This window comes from Mus caroli, chromosome 1, assembly GCF_900094665.2.
Source record: "Mus caroli chromosome 1, CAROLI_EIJ_v1.1, whole genome shotgun sequence".
NCBI classification, from domain to species: domain Eukaryota; kingdom Metazoa; phylum Chordata; class Mammalia; order Rodentia; family Muridae; genus Mus; species Mus caroli.
This window is the reverse complement of record NC_034570.1, coordinates 19,832,614-19,852,283: the sequence shown is the minus strand read 5'-3', so window position 1 is coordinate 19,852,283 and position 19,670 is coordinate 19,832,614. Positions and strand designations below refer to the sequence as shown.

The 19,670-nt window shown below is 41.6% G+C and overlaps 1 protein-coding gene across 4 annotated transcripts in view; it reads left to right on the top strand.

Moving 5' to 3' along the window:
• Col19a1 (collagen type XIX alpha 1 chain) overlaps nt 1–19,670 on the top strand; it is a 313,337-nt gene that overhangs the window by 192,580 nt on the left and 101,087 nt on the right. For all 4 annotated transcript variants that reach the window (XM_029483553.1, XM_021163060.2, XM_029483550.1 and 1 more), the window contains one exon: nt 9,989–10,042. In XM_029483553.1, coding sequence (XP_029339413.1) covers nt 9,989–10,042 — 54 coding nt within the window. The remainder of the gene's footprint in view (nt 1–9,988; nt 10,043–19,670) is intronic.

Here is a 19,670-nt window from a genome sequence, read left to right as displayed (position 1 = left end):
ACACTTGCAGTTTCCTCTCTCACCCCTGTGGCACAAGGATGTCAACAGACATCACAGCATATTCAAATTCACCTCCAGCCACCGTCTACTGCTGCTCCCCACTAGGGACAACCAGGAAGATCCAAGTGCTCAGCAAAGAGCCAGAAAGTGGGGATGAAAGAGCAGGGCTTTGCCAAGGTAGCTGGATGCCCTGTCAAAGCGGAGTGGAAGTTTGGGTTGACCTGCATAGTCGGTGGAGGGAGTGAGGTAAAGGGACAGGAGAGCAAGGAAGGAACTATGGGGAAAGCAAGTGGTAAGTCAATGTGCCTGGAAGAGAGCACAAGGCTGCCTGTTCTGGACCATTTCAAGAGCTGTGGTCACTGAAGGACTAGAAAAGGCAGGAGGAGAACCAGAGAATAAAATCAATAGTACAGCACTAGACAAGAGGGATTCATTCCAATATTCCATGGTACAGAAGTAGCTACAGTCTACAAGTTATCTTCTATTTCTTTCTTTCTTTTTTTTTTTTTAATGTAAAGAGAAAAATTTAGAGGTTCCCAACACATGGAAGTGGCGGGTGCTTGAGAAATAGAAACACTAGTAATGCTAGTTATTATAAATTGTAGATATGTATCAAACTATCATACTTCAGCCCACCAATATATACAAATATCGTACGTCAAATAAAAATAAGTAATGTTAAAAAAAGAATTACAGAAGCAGAATAGCTGAATTGTGAATGATTAGAATTTCCCCACTGAGGGAACATTAATCCTATTTTAATGAAGTATTATTATTTAATTCAGATCACTGTAATATCCTGAATAACAGGATATCCCAGGGGTGGAGTTAGGCAATAATGTCAGGACAACTTGTAGTCTGCTTTGAAAAGCTATTAGTTTCTAGTGAAGTCCATCTAAAGAAAAGAAAGGGTAGCCAACAAGTTGATGCAGCAGGTTAAAAGCACTTATCACCAGGCCTGAAGATCCAAGTTCAAAGCCTGGGACCAACCTAATGGGAGAGGAGTGCTGACTTCTCTGGAAGTTGTCCTCTGATTTCCATACACAGGGACCTTGGCGCGGCCACACAGATATATGCACACACATGCGCACATGCATGCATGCACATGTACACACACACATACACAAAAGGACTGGTTAAGAGACAGGGAGACAGAGAGAGACAGAGAGACAGAGAGAGACAGAGAGAGACAGAGAGAGACACAGAGAGACAGAGAGAGACACAGAGACACAGAGACACAGAGACACAGAGACACAGAGAGAAAGGAATAACTTGGAAGATATAAGATCCTGTTGCAGTGCAGGAGTATGGACTCCTCTTGCCACAGTTCTAAACTTAATTCAGACCTCTTATTCCTACTAAATTACATATTCTCCCCAGTCCTTACAAGAGCCACTTGACTGATCCCTGAAGTAACAAGACCTCTATGCCTGGTGTCGTTGCTGTCATAGATGTATTTTTAAATATCTCCTAAGATATGAAATGCACTTGGGATTATTACACATTCCTTACATGAAAACTCATTCATTTCTCATTTTTTGCATATATCATTGATTTTGAAACTTAGTAACTCTTTATAACATTGGTCATAAATCTGATTTCTGTCCACAAAAGTAAAAAAGAAATTCAAACACCCCAGATAGACGGTAATGTTTTCCTGTGTAATGAACACCCCATTCACAGTTGTGTGTGCCAGTCAAGACCAAGTCTAATCTTCCTTAACATTTCTCTGATACCTGCTCATGCTGAGCTGGGGCCATGGACTTTGTGAAAGCCAGTCAAAAGAGCAGGGAGCCATTAAAAGGAGCCACCTTTTCACTCGGCAATGCTGAAACAGACACAGTTGGACATATATTTCAGCTTGGGGGTCTGGTGCCTCTTTATTACCCTTGATTTAAATCTAATTGCTGCTGTAACTCCCTCTTTGTCCTCATAACACTTGCCAACAACCAAAAACACCTGTCACATAAGGACCAGTAGCCCATTATCTGCATTCTTTCCTTCTTAATGCTGATGCAGAGTGAAGTGTTTATAAAGCAAGTGTCTAATTTAAGATGCACGTGCGCTATTACTTCAAGTCATCCTGGAAGGATCCGGTTATGTTTTACCGTTGCAAGTTTGCAGACGCCATTCATTTAAATAGCCCTGCCTGCCTGCCTGCCTGCTTGTTGACAGTAATAACCCTCTGCCAGCATTTTCACTTTTATTTTTATCTTTTTGCAAATACTGATGGATTGACAATATATCCTGTAAATAAGTTTGTTACATTGTGAGAATATCTTGGTCTCATTTTTAAGGTTTATTAAAATGTACATTAAGATATGTATCACTAGTGGGTGGCTTTGTTAACTTTTTTTTTTCACCAAATGTACACATTCACATAAGCAGCACCCTGTTCAAGAAGTGGAGCATAAGGAAATGGCCTTTGTGGTTTCTCCCATAAATACCCGCCTTCACATTGGGTCACTCATTGTAACCTCTAACCACACACGCTAAGTCTCTCGGCTTGGTCATCCATATAAACTGATCAACTTTAAGTTTTACAATTTTTAGATTTGTTTTACTTTTTAACTGTGGGGGCAGGCAAGGATGACCGACATGTGCACCAGTTCAGGTGCCCATGCTGACATGTAGGGCCATCAGATTCTCTGGTGTTACAGATGGTTGTGCTAACCAATAGCCATTTCTCCAGCCCCAACATTATGCTTGTAAGGAAGATGTATATTGCTCTATATAGTTCAAGTTCATTCACTTTTAAATGTTAAATACTACTCCATAACTTATTTTGACTCTTATGATCATTTGACTGTTAACATTAGTTTTTATCAGTCTATTTGCATAGCTCAGAGTGGCTTGTACATTTTAAAGAACATATTACTTATTTTTTGTTGTATGTATGTATGTATGATGCAGTGGGGGTTGGTGTTGCTGGCATGTACATGCTACGGCACACAGGTGCTGATCAGAGGACAACTGTTTGAAGTCCATTCTTCTCTTCCACCTCTCTGAGGATTACTATCATCAAACTCATGTCGCCAGGCTTGTGCAAGCTCCTTACTCACCGAGCTGTCCTGCCAGCTCTGATTGCACTTTTGTAAAGGATTTCTCTTGTATTCTTTAGAAACTTTCTTTGCGACATTACAAATACTTTCATATGACAAACTGGACATTTGGATAGAGTAGTAGAAAGATAGAGGATGAAAGGAATTGGCTTTTTGTTGTCGTTGCTACCACATTCCGAAGATTATAGCGTATAGCATAAAATCAAGCACCCTTTCCATGTTTGAGTATATGGTATATTCACATTGTTGAGAAACAGAGCACCACTTATTTTCCTCCTCAAACTGAACTTCCCCTTTAGGAAACCCCTCTCTTCTTGCCCTCCCATCTCTGGGAAGCAACCATCTGCTCTCTGAGAATTTGAATACTTCCTTACCCATAGAAAAGAAGTCACAAAGTTTTTGCCATGATTTGACTAGTTTATTTCACTGAGTCATGTGATCAAGTTCCTCCCTGGCCCATGTTGTACCACATAACAGTGCCCTTCCTGCTAGCATGAGGACCAGCCTACCATATGTGTGCATCACACTCTGTTCAGTCATCTCGCCACAGAAGGACACCTGCAGCGCTTACATCTCATGTTGTTGAGAATACTATCCCAGTGAACTGTGTGTTACTAGAGTCCTAGGACAGAGGCCTGACTGTGGGGGGGCCCAAGAGACTAAAGCCAGTTACCCAGCACCCTGAATTTCTAATTAAAGAAATAACTGGAGGGTAGAAACAGGAAAATAAGTTTTCATTGTAGTCACACTAGGAGGATATCGGGTGTGGTGACTTCCTCACATCATTCATGTTACTGGCAATAGAAGCAACAAAAGCTGGGGACCAGGAGGCACGCACAATTAAGCACCCTTGCACAGACTGTGGTTTGACTGATTGTCATCTCAACTCGGGCTCTGATGGATTTCCCGGCACAGGGAGATGACTGCCTGCCTACAAAGCTCACTGTTCCTGGAACTCGAGGGTAAGCTGGAAAGGAGGAATAGCTAAGGAATCGTACATGCTGGAGTGAGGGGAGTCTGTCGGGGCCATGACTGGAGACTTGGGTGCTGTCTCAGTGGTCTAGAGCAGAGCTTTGTTAAATCAGGCCGTCACGTGCCATTAGGGACTGTGATGTTCCTCTAAGTCAAGAAAACACCTGACTCTTACCTTAGTGTCTTTAGCCTCAGAATGGGAGAGAATTAACTAGTTTAACTTGGAAGCCTTGTATTATGAGCTGTGGACAGACCTCCTTCAATGATTAGCATGTTTTTATGAATCATTGAACAGAAAGATAAAGAAAGGAAACAAGAGCAAAGGAGACAGGCCAAGTAAAGAGGCAGAGATCCCAAGTTTCCCCCTGCTAGGAGTTACCTGTGGGCTCAAGTGCAGGGTCAGCATAGAAGTATGTACTGGGGTATATTCCCAGAGATCCCATGCCAGTTCTCCTTTTAATTTACTGAGGAGCTCCATATACAATGGTGGCACTATTTGATGATCCTGCAAGCAGTCTATTAAGGCTCCCTTTCCCACATCCTTGTCAACACTTGTTATTTCCTGGGTTTTTATTTTTATTTTTATTCTTGATAAGTAGCCTTTCTACTCATTGTGCAAGTTGGGAATTTTATAAGTAATCACTTTTGTAATCATCAACAAACCAGTGACCTTTATAGCAACAAAACTTGGATACAAACACAGACACACACACACAGACACAAACACACAGACACACACACGGTTTTTCTATAAGAAAAGAGAGAGCTAGCCCAGCCTGCCTGCTTCTGAACTTGACAATGATTATTTTCAGTTTCAAAAAATCAGTCAACTAATTGAACATTTGGGTTACATTTATGAGACATGTGGGCTCTATAGGGCTTTTTACAGATGCTGATTCACAATTCTGAGAACCCCTGCTTTGGAAACTCTGGTGTGGGGCAGAGGCCAGGCATGGTAACTGGCTTTCTGGGTTTGAGCATATACTGGTCTTTGATCATGAGGCAGACGTCTAAATTGTAGTTCAAAATCTTTTTACTGTTGCCAAACAGAAGACTCTCTCAGGTTTCCAGGGAAACCATTTAGAGTCCATCTATAATATTATGCTTTCTACCTTGGTTTTCAGGACTGCATTAGATTAGCTTGATCATAATAAGGCAGGAATGGTAGATCTCTCTGTGCTGGGAACTTTGTGAAATGAGATTTATCAAAGTTGCTACTGAACAAATAGCCCCCTGAGAGCAGCCACCCTACCTCGGGCAGCCTTCCCTAGATGGCAGTCGTCTGAGGTAGCTGCAGGAGATCCCTTATGAATATCCAAGCTCCTGCTGTTTGCCTTGCCTTACAGTGGGCCTTGGGATGAACAGACAGAAACAGGAGTTGGACATGGAGGGCAGACATGTAAGAAGCATTCCTCCACCAACATCACAGCCTTCTCCCCAACCCGCGCATCTACACCCCGCGCATCTACACCCCCCACCTCCAAGACCCCGTGTCCCCAGCCAGTGCTGCAGAACTTGATGAACAAAAACACAATTTAGAGATCACACTGGGCTCTAGATCATGGTTGTCAGCCTTCCTAACGCTGCACTCCTTTAATACAGTTCCTCCTGTTGTGCTCACCCCCCAAGCACATTATTTCCCTTGCTACTTCCTAACTGCAATTTTGCTACTGTTATGAATCATTACGTAAATATCTGTTTTCCAATGGTCTTAGGCAACCTCTCTGACAGGGCTGTTCTACTCCCAAAGGTGACCCACAGATTACAAACCTCTACTCTAGAGAAAAGAGAGGAATCTGATTTTAGTCTTCATACAAAGGAGAGAGGCTTGTGCCCATTGTGTTAGCAAAATTATTAGCAATAAAGCACTCCTTGAATTTTCCCCCCGAACAATACAATTTACAGTACAAAAAAACAAAACAAAACAAAACAAAAACCAAAAACCACCATTTTTTTCTTAGTTCTGAGGTAGACTCTAGCTGGTGTGAGTGTAGCCATAGTCTTACAGGGCAGAAATAAGAGAGAACTCCTGGGGATTCTAGGGGGAAGAAAGACAATAAAGACAACATCTAGAAGTAAATGGGAACTATTAACATCCGTAGAAATTATGGCTCCAATCCCTCTCTCATACACTAAAGCTTCCCTCATGGTTCTGTCTGCCTTGTGCCAGAGTGCCCTCTGCAGGTCACTGTGACCTGAAATCCCAAGGTCTTGCCAGCTCCCTATGCTATGCGTACTACAGCTAAAAGGGGGGTAGGGGTGGGGGGAGTGTTGCTCTGTAAAGCACACACTTAAAATTGTTCAAATATGCTTCTGGAAGTTACCAGACACTCAGGCCTTAAGCTGAAAATATGTGCTGGCTGAAGTTACCCTCACAAATATGTTCCTTCACGTTTATAACCCTCGCAAATATCTTACTTGCTTGTCCAGGCTTAGGAAGGATGTATGAGCAGTTCAGCCCTCTCTGACTCTAACGGCATGCACAGCGGGACTCTGACAAGGCTAATGTAACAGATCATGTAAATCGGTGGGGAAAGAGGGAGTCTGGATGCTTGCCCTCCATACAGAGCATGGATGCTTTTGCTCCCTATCAGTGTTGTTATGACATCTGACACTTGCCTTGTCTTAACATAAACTCTGTGATAAAAATTGATCAATAGCCTGACTTCCCTACTTCCAGCCCAAACAGATACTCATTTCTCTTTTGAAGAAAGGAGAATGCAAACAAACCTGAGCCTGTAGTTTTAACTCGACCTAATGCATGATTACAGAAGGAATGGGTCCTCTGCTTAGATGATGCCTTTGGTTCTATTTCTAGGACTCTTGTGATTTAAGAAACTACAATGCTTCTGTTTCTAAGAAAACTCTTTAGTCTTGCTTAGTCCTCAGAAGCAACAGACTTGCATTTAGTAAAACTTAAATATATTGACTTTCAGAAAATATATACTGCAAGACTAGATGTATGTACATATACTCTATATTAAATACACAGACGATAAGATTACATATATATTCCAATCTTACAGTCCCTTAAAGAAAGCTAGAGTTTACAGCACTTAAATAGGCAGCATATGAAAACATCACTAATTGTATGACTTTTGTAATTTAATATTTTTTGGTTGTTGTTCTGTGAATGTGAATTTGGGAGTATTTATGGGAAGGGCGGGTTTTATTTATTCTTTGGCAATCTCATACATGTCTGTAATGTATTTTTGATCATGTTTTCTATCATTATGTTTTCTACCCATCTCCTTCAGAACTAATCTTTCCCAACCAACTCTTCTCCTGCTTTCATCTCCAAGAAAGAAAGAAAGAAAGAAAGAAAGAAAGAAAGAAAGAAAGAAAGAAAGAAAGAAAGAAAGAAAGAAAGAAAGAAAGAGAGGGGGAGAGGGAGAGAGAAAGAAAGAGAGAAAGAGAGAAAGAAAGAAAAAAGAAAGAAAGAAAGAGAGAGAGAGAGGGAGGGAGGGAGGGAGGGAGGGAGGAAGGAAGGAAGGAAGGAAGGAAGGAAGGAAGGAAGGAAGGAAGGAAGGAAGGAAGGAAGGAAGGAAGGAAGGAAGGAAGGAAGGAAGGAAGGAATATAGGACCTGCTGGGCTTGGTGAGGGTTGTATAGGTATGAGGCAAGCATGGGAGTGGGAATATGGACACTTACCAATGACCACATCCCTGAGGGAAGCTGACTCCCCGGGCAGCCATTAAGCTTCTCCTTTAGGGCCAACCTCCTGAGGTCTTCCCCTATTCACAACAGAATGTTGACAGCTAAATTGTGTGCAGGTCTGCGCAAGGATTCGCAGCTGCCTGAGCTCATGAGTGAAACAGCTGTTTGAAACAGAAGTCCTTAATAGTTTGAGCTTTACTTATCTCCCATAGCAATGGGCACATTTTATCTCCCGAATCACAATGTAATATTTGTTTGCTTACCTACAGATCCACCCGGCATTTAAACTTCCTACCCAATTTCAAGCCTAAATAAAATTAGTGAATGAAATGGGTCTTTCTGTGTGTCTTAGTTAGGGTTCTATTGCTGTGAAGAGACACCGTGACCAAGGTAACCATTATAAAAGAAAACATTTATTATTGGCTGGCTTTCAGTTTCAGAGGTTCAGTCCATTATCAGCATGGTGGGAGCAGGGCAGTGTCCAGGCAGACATGGTGCTTGAAGAGCTGAGAGTTCTTCATCTTCTGAAGGCAAACAGGTGTCTCTCTCCTGTACTGGGTGGAGCTTGAGCACAGGAGGCCTCAAAGCCCACCTACCTAGTGATACACTTCCTCTGACAAGGCCACACCTACTCCAACAAGGCCACGCCTCCTAATAGTGCCATTTCCTGTGGGCCAAACCACAACACCCTACTTACGCTCACAACTCTCACACAAATCAAAAGCACTGAAAAGGTGGAGCTAAAGTTGCGCTGTTTAGGAAACAAGTTCAGAAACGTTCCTCATTCAGAGCATATAAAGTCTAAGAAAATGCTTGCTTATCAAATAATTTAACTAGGACAGGGCCTGGTAGCACACATGCCTTCAATCCCAGCACTGGGGAGGCAGAGGCAGAGGCAGGTGGATCTCTGTGAGTTTGAGGCTAGCCTGATCTACAAAGCAGAGTTCCAGGAGAGCAAGGACTGTTACACAGAGAGACCCTGTCTGGAAAAACAAACAAACAAAGAAAAACAAACACAAGTAATTAGGACCAGAGCGAGGACCCAGTGGGTACCCCAGGAAGCCATATGTAAATCTGAAACGGCAGACCTAACTCCAGAAATTATATTCTGACCTCTACTCAGACCCCATGGCACGCACACATATACAATAATAGCAAATAAAATTAAAAATAATTGTAACTAAATTCTTTCATGTATTATTAGGCATGTGTCTTAAGCATGTTAGCACAAGCCTGCATTTCTGGCCACCTGTAATCCAGGTGGTTATAAATTTGGGAGTATGAAAAATGAGCTACAATAATGATCAATATGTAAGAATTATACACTAAGTTCACTTATCTAGACAGAAGAAAAGAGCTAGGTCATATTCTGTAGGTAGAATATACAAATTTGTCAATGCAATGCTTTTCAAATTTTAGTAAATGTAAGAGATACTGGAAGTAATTCTGACATACAAAATCATGGCTCTGAGCCCCTGGGTTTCTTAACCAGTTTCTTAACTAATCAATCCAGTCTTCCAGTCCTTGGGTACCTCCTCTAAAATTAGAATTCAGACCCACTTTGAAATATTTTTTCCTTTTCTCTTTCCTTTCCTTTCCTTTCCTTTCCTTTCCTTTCCTTTCCTTTCCTTTTCTTTCCCTTTCTTCCTTGCTTCTTTCTCTTCTCTTCTCTTCTCTTCTCTTCTCTTCTCTTCTCTTCTCTTCTCTTCTCTTCTCTTCTCTTCTTTTCTTTTCTTTTCTTTTCTTTTCTTTTCTATAATGTATCTGAGCTTTGCTTACACTGGTGCCTATGCACCACGTACCTACAATGCCCATGGAGACCAGCAGAGGGTGACAGAGCTACCAGTTTTGAGAGATCATGTGTGTGCTGGAAACTGGACGAGTTTTCTCAAAGAGTAGCCAGGACTTGTAACCACTGAAGCATCTCTCCGACCCCTGAAAAGCATTTATTATTTCACCTAAATTGCACTTTTTATTTGAACAAAAACTGCAGAGTCACCATACAAAATGGTGGTTTTAAGTCATCTTTCACATACTGTCCTGATATTGCCAGTGTCAAGATTGTCTGCATGGGTCAAGAGCAATTAGAATCTGTTCATCTCAAGAAGTGTATTTCCCACTATGGTCAAGTAAAACTGCCCCACAGCTTCAGAATTCATTGATGTTCAAGAGTCATGTGCTCTTGGAATTCTTTCTTTTTTTTTTTTTAACTGTCTTCCATATTCCTACTAAATACTGTTGTGTTAAAAATGAAATTAAATGACAATACTTATTATCTATTTTTCTTTTGGTTTCAAGGGAAGACGAGGGAAAACAGGACCCCCAGGAAATCCAGGACCTCCAGGACCACCCGTGAGTAAATAGGCTGTGGCCCCGTGGCAAAACTGAACCTGCTTCTATTTCCCCTTATCCATGCAAGTGGGTTAGGCTGTCAGCAGTGCGTTGGCGTTGACTAATATCAATTACAAAACTAAAACAAACAAACAAACAAAGCAAGAGGGCCTGAATTGAATTGGGCAGGTACCAGCTTTGTAGCTTTTTCTTTTCCCCAAACACTTTATAAAATTTTCAGTAATCATTTTGTGTTTTGAAGAAGAAAAGTGAGGGCACACTAACAAGCACACTTTCTGTCATTTCTAAACACTTGACATGGCTTCAAGACAAGTGTCTCTGAGAAGGAATTTAAATGGTGAAGGCATGTATGTGAAGTTGGCCAAATGCCTGGAACAAATGTGCTGGACTCTGGAGTAATTCCCAACTACTGATAGATGCCTTTTCTGAAGAGCCAGGAAGACTATGAAATAGGTGACCACACGAAAGGATTTAGAGTTCTCACCTCACAGGTTTCAGATTATTGCTAACCTAACGTGTTTGGGGGTGGCGTGGGCATATGTAAGGATTAGCGTCTACACTCAGCTATGGTTCTGATTCAGAGCACTCATTAAATCTTGTATTGGGAATAAAGGTGGTTTATGAACTTTTTAATATAATAAAATAGCCAATTTGTTAGACTGAAAAAAAAAAGTTATGTAGACTATAAAAAAGGGTTTATGCTTAGGTCAGCATTTGCCTAAGAAGACATCAGGGGGCTGAGCCACTGGTTGTTTTCTGCTTGGTAATTGTGATTTGTGGGAACTCTGACTCCCCTAAATGACTAAAATCTTTCCTTTCATATAAACATTATCCAGAGTCTCCCTGGGGTACAGTCAGTTGTCAACAGTTTGAGGGGTTTCCCATCAGAGGATAAATTGATGGTCTGTACCTAACTCACTCACTGTCTGGTCGAGAACAACACTGGAAAGAAAAGTAAGTCCTGTAATTGGCTCCCTGTGCTTTTCTCTCAGCGAACGCTTTCTTTTTCTACAACTCCCGAAAGAGAGCTGCTATTTCCCAAAGGACTAGAAATGAAGAGAGTTATTCACAGCGAATCACTTCAAGGTCACAATAACTAACATTTTGAACAAATAGTTCATCAAAAAAAAAATCTAATTGCACCCAATTCACACTGTTCAAGGGTTTCACAAACATCTATTTGGGGGTCCTACTAAATGCTTAACTGAAACCGGACTTGAAAAACTGAATAAGACCCTGCCCTTGCTTTGCTTTTAGGAGATTTGAGTTCAGGTCAGAAAAATGTGGGGTGCAGATGAACATTCAATGAAGATAACACAGTTCATTTCCTGGAGGAATTCACAGAGAAGAATAAAGGTTGAGGCTTTAAAGATTGAGAAATAAACCAAAGAGAGCAGGCGAAGGAGCAAGCTGGGTACCTCTTCCCTGACAAACATACACCTCCCCCACCCCACCCACACACACCACGCCACACCACACCCCTACATACACACCACCATACACACATACCACACCCCATCTCCACCCCACCCTACAACCCTATACCCCCAGACTGCCCACCTCACACACACCCACACCCTATCCCCACCCCTACCTACATCACACATAACCCACCCCCATCCCACCCATATCCCACTCCCTGCCACCCCCCCACACACACACAGCATACTACTCCACAAACCCTAGATGTCCCCCACACCACCCCTCCATACTACATCTCCACCCCACCCCATGCCACCCCACGTGCACACCCACCCCACCCCTCTCCCCCAGGAAAGAAGACAGTGTGAACAAACACCCAGAATGTAAAACCTCTGATGGGTAGAGGTGGGCGCCCTGCCACAGACAGCCCAGGCACAGCCAGAGGCCAAAAGGGGATGCAGTCAAACCTTTCCAGGGTCCTGGCAAACCCCGTGGAAAGCTATGAGAGTAAACAGAGGGCCTAAACCGGAGAGGGCCTGGGCCAGATTTCACTGATGGTCACTCTAGCAACACAGTGGAAGCAGATGGCTGACAGCAAGCAAGACCAACTCTAGCTATTTATTGCTTCTGAAGTCTCTGCAGGGCATTTGTGATAGATAGCTGCTTGGCTGTCCTGCAGAGCTATTTGTATTTGATTTCCATATAGAGTGCAAGGTAGAGAGGAGCAGTCTAGTCTATTTTTAAAAATTTTTTTTCTGTCTTTTCTAGCATGTGCTTTACATGAGCCCTACTCCATGACAGGGAATAAGGCGGCTAAGAGAACGGGTGGTCAGGCACTAAAATCTTCTGGTTGAGGTTTGAGATGGTGACAGTACGCGCATCTTCCCAGTGGCTTAGCTTGCGCCGTTCCTAAAGCAAGCATGTGAAGGGCTTATGACAACTTCAAATGTAGAAAAATAAAAATAAAAACCAAGAAGAAATAACTTTACCTCTTATGAGGCAGTGATTGAACAATATAGCCCTCAAATGAATGAATAGCTGAAACATTTGTAACATTATATTTGGGCAGTTTTTTTTTAATACATTAGTCAATTTGATTATCAGAAAAGAACCTAGGAATGGAAGTCTTCAGGAGCACTGGGCAAGCCTTTGATGTCGGAGTACTTGATTCAGTGTCCTCCTGAGACCATTCTTCCCCTTCGGGATTTAGATGCTCTCTCAGTCAAAGGCAGTGTTTCTCTGGTGGAATGTCAATGGAGACAAAAGGAGTAGAGACTGGGGTAACATCTTTGAGGGCCCAAGGCAACTCAAAACTCAAAGTAACTGAACTGCCTTAGTCCGTCCTTGACCTGAGGTTCTTTGTTCCGGGGACAAACTTATTTTCTCACTTCCTTAAGAAATTTTTATACCAAAAAGCAAGTCATTTCGAATGAATAATTTTCTGTAACTTTAGAGTCAGCTAGTGAGATGTGTGTTTATGTTTGTGTGTAGGTGGGTGTCTGCATGTGTACATGCAAGAGACTATCTATGTACCTGGAAAGTACTATATCCAAAAATCATAATAGCTAACATTTTAAGAAAATTAAATATCCTGGGACAGAGAACAAAATCCTAGGAGATATTGACTATCCATATTTGCTTTTCTGTTACTGAGATAAGTCACTCTGACTAAAGGCATCTTGGGGAGGCAAGAGTTTATTTGGCTTATACATCCAGGTCACAATCAAAGAAAAGTCAGAGTACAAACTCAAACAGAAACAATAGAGGCATGCTACTCACTGACTCGAGCACTGGCTTGCTCAGCTAGCTTTCTTATACAGTCCAGACTCACCTGCCTAGGGATGGCGCCACCCACAGTGGGCTTGGACCTTCTCATGTCAATCACCAATCAAAACAATCCCTCATAGGCATGAGCATGGCCAATAGAAGCAAGGCCATTCTTCATTTAAGGTTCCCCATTGCCTGGTGATTCTAGGTTGTGTCTAGTTGACAGTAATAACTAACCAGGGTATTTACTCAGTCTGTTGAAGTAATGTTATGAGACACTGTGTCTCGAATGTCATATCCATGACTACAGATCAGTTCACCACATTTCAATTTCATCATCAGGGAAAATTTATCTTTTCAGGGAAGACTTACTTGCTGTTCATACATGTAATTTACAGTTGGTTGCCTTCTGTTGAACATATATTTTAAAATGATTTTGTACTGTTTCCTGTCAAACAGCAGACCTATCAATACTTCCAAATTTCCTAAATGACTTTGCCAACTTGTCATTTTATTTTTTAGATTAATATATCATTTTCCCTCTCCTTCCATCAAACCCTCCCATAGGCCCCTCCCTGCTTTCAAATTCTGGGCTATTCTTTGTTTTGGTAATTATTATGGCGGGGGAGGGGGAGGTTCCTACACCCCTTTGTTGTCTTTAAATGTCTGTAGGGCTGTTACCCCTCTTAGACCATAGAATTTGCAAATAAAAGACACAAAAACTTTTAGATTGATAATAAGCCTTAAAATGATATCAACCTTCTATGCTATTTTATCTACTTTCCTGTGGTGATATCACCTGAGATATCACTTGCCATGTTCTGCCTAGGCCACTCCCACTCCCACAGGAAAGCCCTGATGGCCATGAGCTCCAATCCACCCACCCATCGCCATCCTCTCTCCCTCATCATGGTCCCTGCCTGAGACCCCAAGCCTGGAGACCTTCCCTCTGCCCTTCTCCACTGCCCAGCCCAGGCTGTAGACATATTTTTTAACCAATCAGGAATAACTTGGGAAACAAAGTTTACACAACAAAAGCTGATATCCATAAGAATCTGCTCATTTTGGATCAACCAGGATCTTGAGGTATACAATTTAACATTTGAATACAAGTAGCACCAGACCAATGCCCTACATGTCTTTCCATTAATTTTTTGTTATATACATATATGCATATGTACATATATATGATATATATGCATATGAGTATACATATATAGTCCTAAATATAATCTGCTTGGTCTCTATAATGATACTTCCTTTGGTATTAGATAGCCAATTGGTGTGCTCTTCACTAAAGAAGGCTTTTTTTTTTTTTTTTGTCAGCCCTTAATAATGTGTAGCTCTATGATGAGGCCTACAGTCTTTCCCTGTCCAAGTTGACATGTCTATTGTTGCTGTTTATTCTAGTTTACCTCATGCTTCAGCCGTTGTGTGGTGAGACTTTATGGGTGTAGCTTCTGATATTTCTCACAGAAACAGCCTCCCAGCAGACTGTGTTCTTCTGGCTCGTGCAGTCTTTCCAACCCCTTTCAGCGATGATCCCTGAGACTTAGTTATGGGAGTAACCTGTAGAGGTACCAATGGGACTGGGCTCCACAGCTCTATGCTTTGATCAGTGGTGGTTTTCTCTAATGGTCTCCCTCTGTTGCAAAGAAAATTTCCATGCTGAGGCATATGGGCTACACTTATCAGCCGAGATACTGGAAAATGATGTGCGGCACCTAGCTGGGTGGAGAGGATGTAGGTTAGGGTTTGGGTTTTTACCATGTCGTGGACCTAGAGCCTGCAAAATCCAAGAGCACAGTCCGGCACTCTGGCAAGAGTGTTCTTGAACTGTAGCATAGTGGAGGCTTCTGGATTCCCTCCTGCCTCTTACAAAAGCCACTGATCTTCTCATGAGACCCTCACACTCATGGTCCCATCTGATAGTAATTACATCCTCAAAGTGCCACCCCCATCCAAAGACCTGTTAACTCTGAATTTAGCGATTACATTTCCAGTGCATAAGATTTGAAGGGCTCATTAAACAATAGCAGAAGGAGAGCGTAAGCAGAGAGGTCTGAGATGAGTAATACCTTGGGATGTGCTAAGATTATAATCCAGAACAGTTTCTCAGAGAGACAAAATATAAGAACTCTAAACTCTCTCATCAGAGAAATAAGTCCAACAGAAAAAGTAAGAAATGCAGTAAAACCAGAAAGCTTGATGACAGCACGAGCTTGGTATTAGAAGCCATTTCCAGTGCGTTAAGGAATCCCAGAACTACCTCAAGAAGCTGAAATTACCCTCCTTTTGCCACAGGGTAAGTGGTCCTTACAAACATCCCGCAACTTTCCCGGAAGAATGGAAATATATGATGGGAAAGCCCAAATTCAGACTCGGGATCTGAGGCCCAAACTCATTGTGCTCGAGGACTTCCAGGCTGTGATCTGATACGGAACGGCCTTACTTAAAGATCACATACAAGCATAGTTTGACTGTTGTATAGGGATCCATGGCACCCATCTCATAGGAAAGCAAAGTAGCATAGGGTATGTGGGATGCCATCTTCCCGGGCAGCCCTTCCTGGACGGTGCACACGACTCTGCTCTCTCTGTGAATATGAAATCATAGCGCTTGCCCCACCCACTTCCCACGGTGGCTAGGAGGACCAGCTGCGGTGTATGTATATACAGGAACTTCCTGTTGTATTTACATAACTCTGTTAGTATTTTTGTAAGCATCCATTTGCAATGTAGGTAGAAGAGATTGCCCTATACTACAATGGGATCCACGTGGTCTTTCCCTTCTCGAGTTTCCCAGTTTTGTGCAGTCAACAAAAATGTAATATCTACCCTTGACTTGCTTAAATGATCACTCTGCGTCTTGAGTACTTATTCTCTGTACGTAAATTCACTCTTGAAAAGACAGAAATTAGCCGGGCGTGGTGGCACACGCCTTTAATCCCAGCACTCGGGAGGCTGAGGCAGGCGGATTTCTGAGTTCGAGGCCAGCCTGGTCTACAAAGTGAGTACCAGGACAGCCAAGGCTACACAGAGAAACCCCGTCTCGAAAAACCAAAAAAAAAAAAAAAAAAAAAAAAGAAAAGAAAAGACAGAAATTATTTCCAAGTCACTGCTACGCCGAAACGAGGGACTCGAGGGTATTTTTTTCTCCCCTAGCTTTACAGTTATGTTCTGGCTTACGGAGCTGGTTTGCCTATGACTGAGACATTGTATTTTATTACTTGTGATCTCCTCTGAGTCTCACCCACTGCTCTTTAAACGCCAACAAAAACATCTTTGCAAAACAGCTTTCTGGTGATCTTATCTGCGTATGCAATGGAAAATATTGACCTTATGTTACTATAATGAAACTTGGGAAGCCAGACCGCTCGGAAAGCCTTAGTTTGTAAGAATTTGAGTTCTTAGTTTCCTTCAAAATGATTGGAAAGCTGTGAAAATAAGCTGGAGTAGGAGGGAAAGCCAGAGAAGTTAATGAGCCATTAAGGGAAGCATGTAACAGCCCACCCCTGTGACGTTAGCTCTGCTTCTCATTTATCATTTCTGTAAGGAGCATTGATTAAAAGCCGCGTTAACTCTAAAATGTGTTATTATTCTTTCTATCGCAGGAATGGGTTTGAGCTATCTTTATTTTCTTTCTGGCATTGTTTCTGTGCACCGTTTCATTATTGTGGTGTGAGAATTCATCAGTGGCCTCAAATGTGTCACATTTGAGTGCAGAGCAATTGAGTTTGAAAAAAAAAAAATTTTTTTTTTCGAGAAATATGTAATGTGGGCCAGCAGCGCCCTCTACTGTTTCCACTGGAAAATTTCTAGGCAAAGATGCTTCTCAGTGCAGATATGGACATTGTTTTTACACGTTTGGGTTTTAACTATCAGTGAATACAGTTTTTGAATCTTATTATCATGATTTGTGACACTCTATGCTTTTCTTTTACTTTAAACATAAGTGCCCTCCCATCCACAATAGTTTTTAACATCAGCTTCTTACGTTCTTAAATTGAAAACTCAGCCCTAGCTCTGGCTTCTCTAGAATGCCCATGTATGGTAAAATGCTGATGTTAACTATTAACATTGTGGAGCTCATTCCAAAAAAAGCCTATTTTCCAGGCCAATAATCTGGTTTTAAATATGTAAGTCCATTTTATTTATGCTTTAATTTGACATCACTGTAAAATAATTTCTTTCACCCTTAAAGATAGAATCATCCTATGGTGATAAAGCCTGTGAGCAATTTAACATCAGGTGATGCAATTACACGAGAAAATTTAGGGTGCAATTTTTAACTCATTTTCAACAGTAGTCCCTTAGCTGCGACTTCATTCTCCGGGGTTTTGGTAACCTTCCTTCAACCATGGCCCAGAAATGTAAAGCAAATTCCAGAAATAAAATATTTACAAGTTTTCAGCTATACCTCCATTTTTAGTGAAGTCTCACACTGTCTCATTCTGCCTTCCTTGGGGCTGAAAATCACCTCCTTACCCCCTGAATCCAGTTTCCATATAGCACCTACCCAGGAGCCATTGCGTTATCAGATTGACCACCATAGTATCACAAAGTGGTATTCCAACAACACTCTCTTTACTTAACTACGGCCTCAAATTTTCAATGGTAGTGAAGCTGCTGCTGAAATGACAAAGAGAAGTGATAAAGTGTTTTCTTTAAATGAGAAAGGTGAAAGTTGTCAACTTTAGGGAAAATTGTATGCTGAGATTTCTAGGATTTACAGTAAAAACAAATCTTCTATTTGTGAGATCATAATAAGAAACAAATACTGCTTGTTCCGCTTTGTAGTTCAAACTTCCAAAACATGTCTACAAGGTGAACATTTAGCTTCATAGGGGACATTTAGTTAAACATTTAGTTTAAATGGAACAAGTGTTAAGTTATAATTTCCCTGACCTTAATGGTTGCTTAGCATGGGCTACGTTTCTCAGGTTTATTCTCTGCAGGGAAAGAGGGATTAATGCTATTATCTTCTAACCACTACCTTAAACAATGTATATACAATGATTCAAGAAACAAAGTACCAAACTGCAGAAGTCTCGGTGTCAGTCGTTATACTCTATTGTAGGGAAGGAAGCATATAGCACCAGTTAATAAACATTAGAGACAAAACAATTTCAGTGTAATGTGAAGATCTCTATGGGAATGGAGTGATTAATGGAATAAGAAATCACAGAGGTGTTCTTCTGGTCAAGGTAGCCCGAGGAAGTATCTCCCTGGTCAATAACATGATTTAAGAAGGAATTAGCCATAGGATGTCAATAGACAAGAATTTCCCAACCAGAAAGCTGGATATGTTCAAGAAATATAACAGAACTGAAAATGTGGTTTTGGAAAAGGATTGGGGTGGGAACCTTTATCATGTAAGGTCTTGTAAGAGTGAGCGTCAACAGGTGAAAATGAGAGAACTTGGGACTTGGGTGGTCACTGTTTCCTTCTGTTAAATCTCGTGTGTGTGTGTGTGGGTGTGGGTGTGGGTGTTGGTGTGGGTGTGGGTGTGGGTGTGGGTGGGTGTGTGTGTGTGCAGTAGTTAGCTTTCTGGTTGATTTTGTTGGTGCTGGTGATTGGTTGTTTTAATGTGATGAAATGATTCAAATAATTATTATGAAGATGATTTCTTTTTAGTCTATCATTTTTAGTCTTTAATTAGACAAGACTGTAGATTTGTGTGCCAAGAGGGAGGCGAAAAAAAGCTTTGATTGATTGTTGACTGCTCAATTTCAACCATGCTGTGAACACAAAGTACATTTTTTTCATTGAAGATGGAAATCCTCTCACATATAATTCAGTCTTTTTCCCCTACCTCCAACCCTGATGTTTTCCTGCTAATAGGCTACAGGTTAAGTCCAATGGCAGTCATAACAGGCAAATGACCACCCTCAAAGCATCACAGAAACTCAGAACTACTGCATTTGGCCCCCCTAGTCTATTCCAGTCCTTCCCTTGTATGTCTCCATCTCTTGCTCTGTTACAAAGAGCAAAAGTAAGATGCCACTGTATGCAATACAAAGCCTGAATACCTCTCAAAGCAACCTGACACCCTAAAACACACTTGGGCTGCTGAATGAGGTAGGTGACAAGACATTTCACTGCAACATCATTCCCTATTAAAATATCATATGTATAACTGTGTGCATTTTGAGGCTCGGGATGTTTCAATGAGAACCTGGTTCACTTACAAGCCTTGAATTCATCAATGCCCTTCCAAATGTTCATTTCATCAGTGACCCTCTGCCTCTGTACCAACTGACTAGAGGCCACACACTCTAATGACAATATCAAAAAGAAAATAAACCTAACCATCTATTTGAGCCAATGGGATAGCAGTTTCATCTCTGATTGAAAAATATGATGACATCCATGAATTTAAAAACACACTCACATAGTATGCAAGGGGGAGGGAGAGGGAGAGGGAGAGGGAGAGGGAG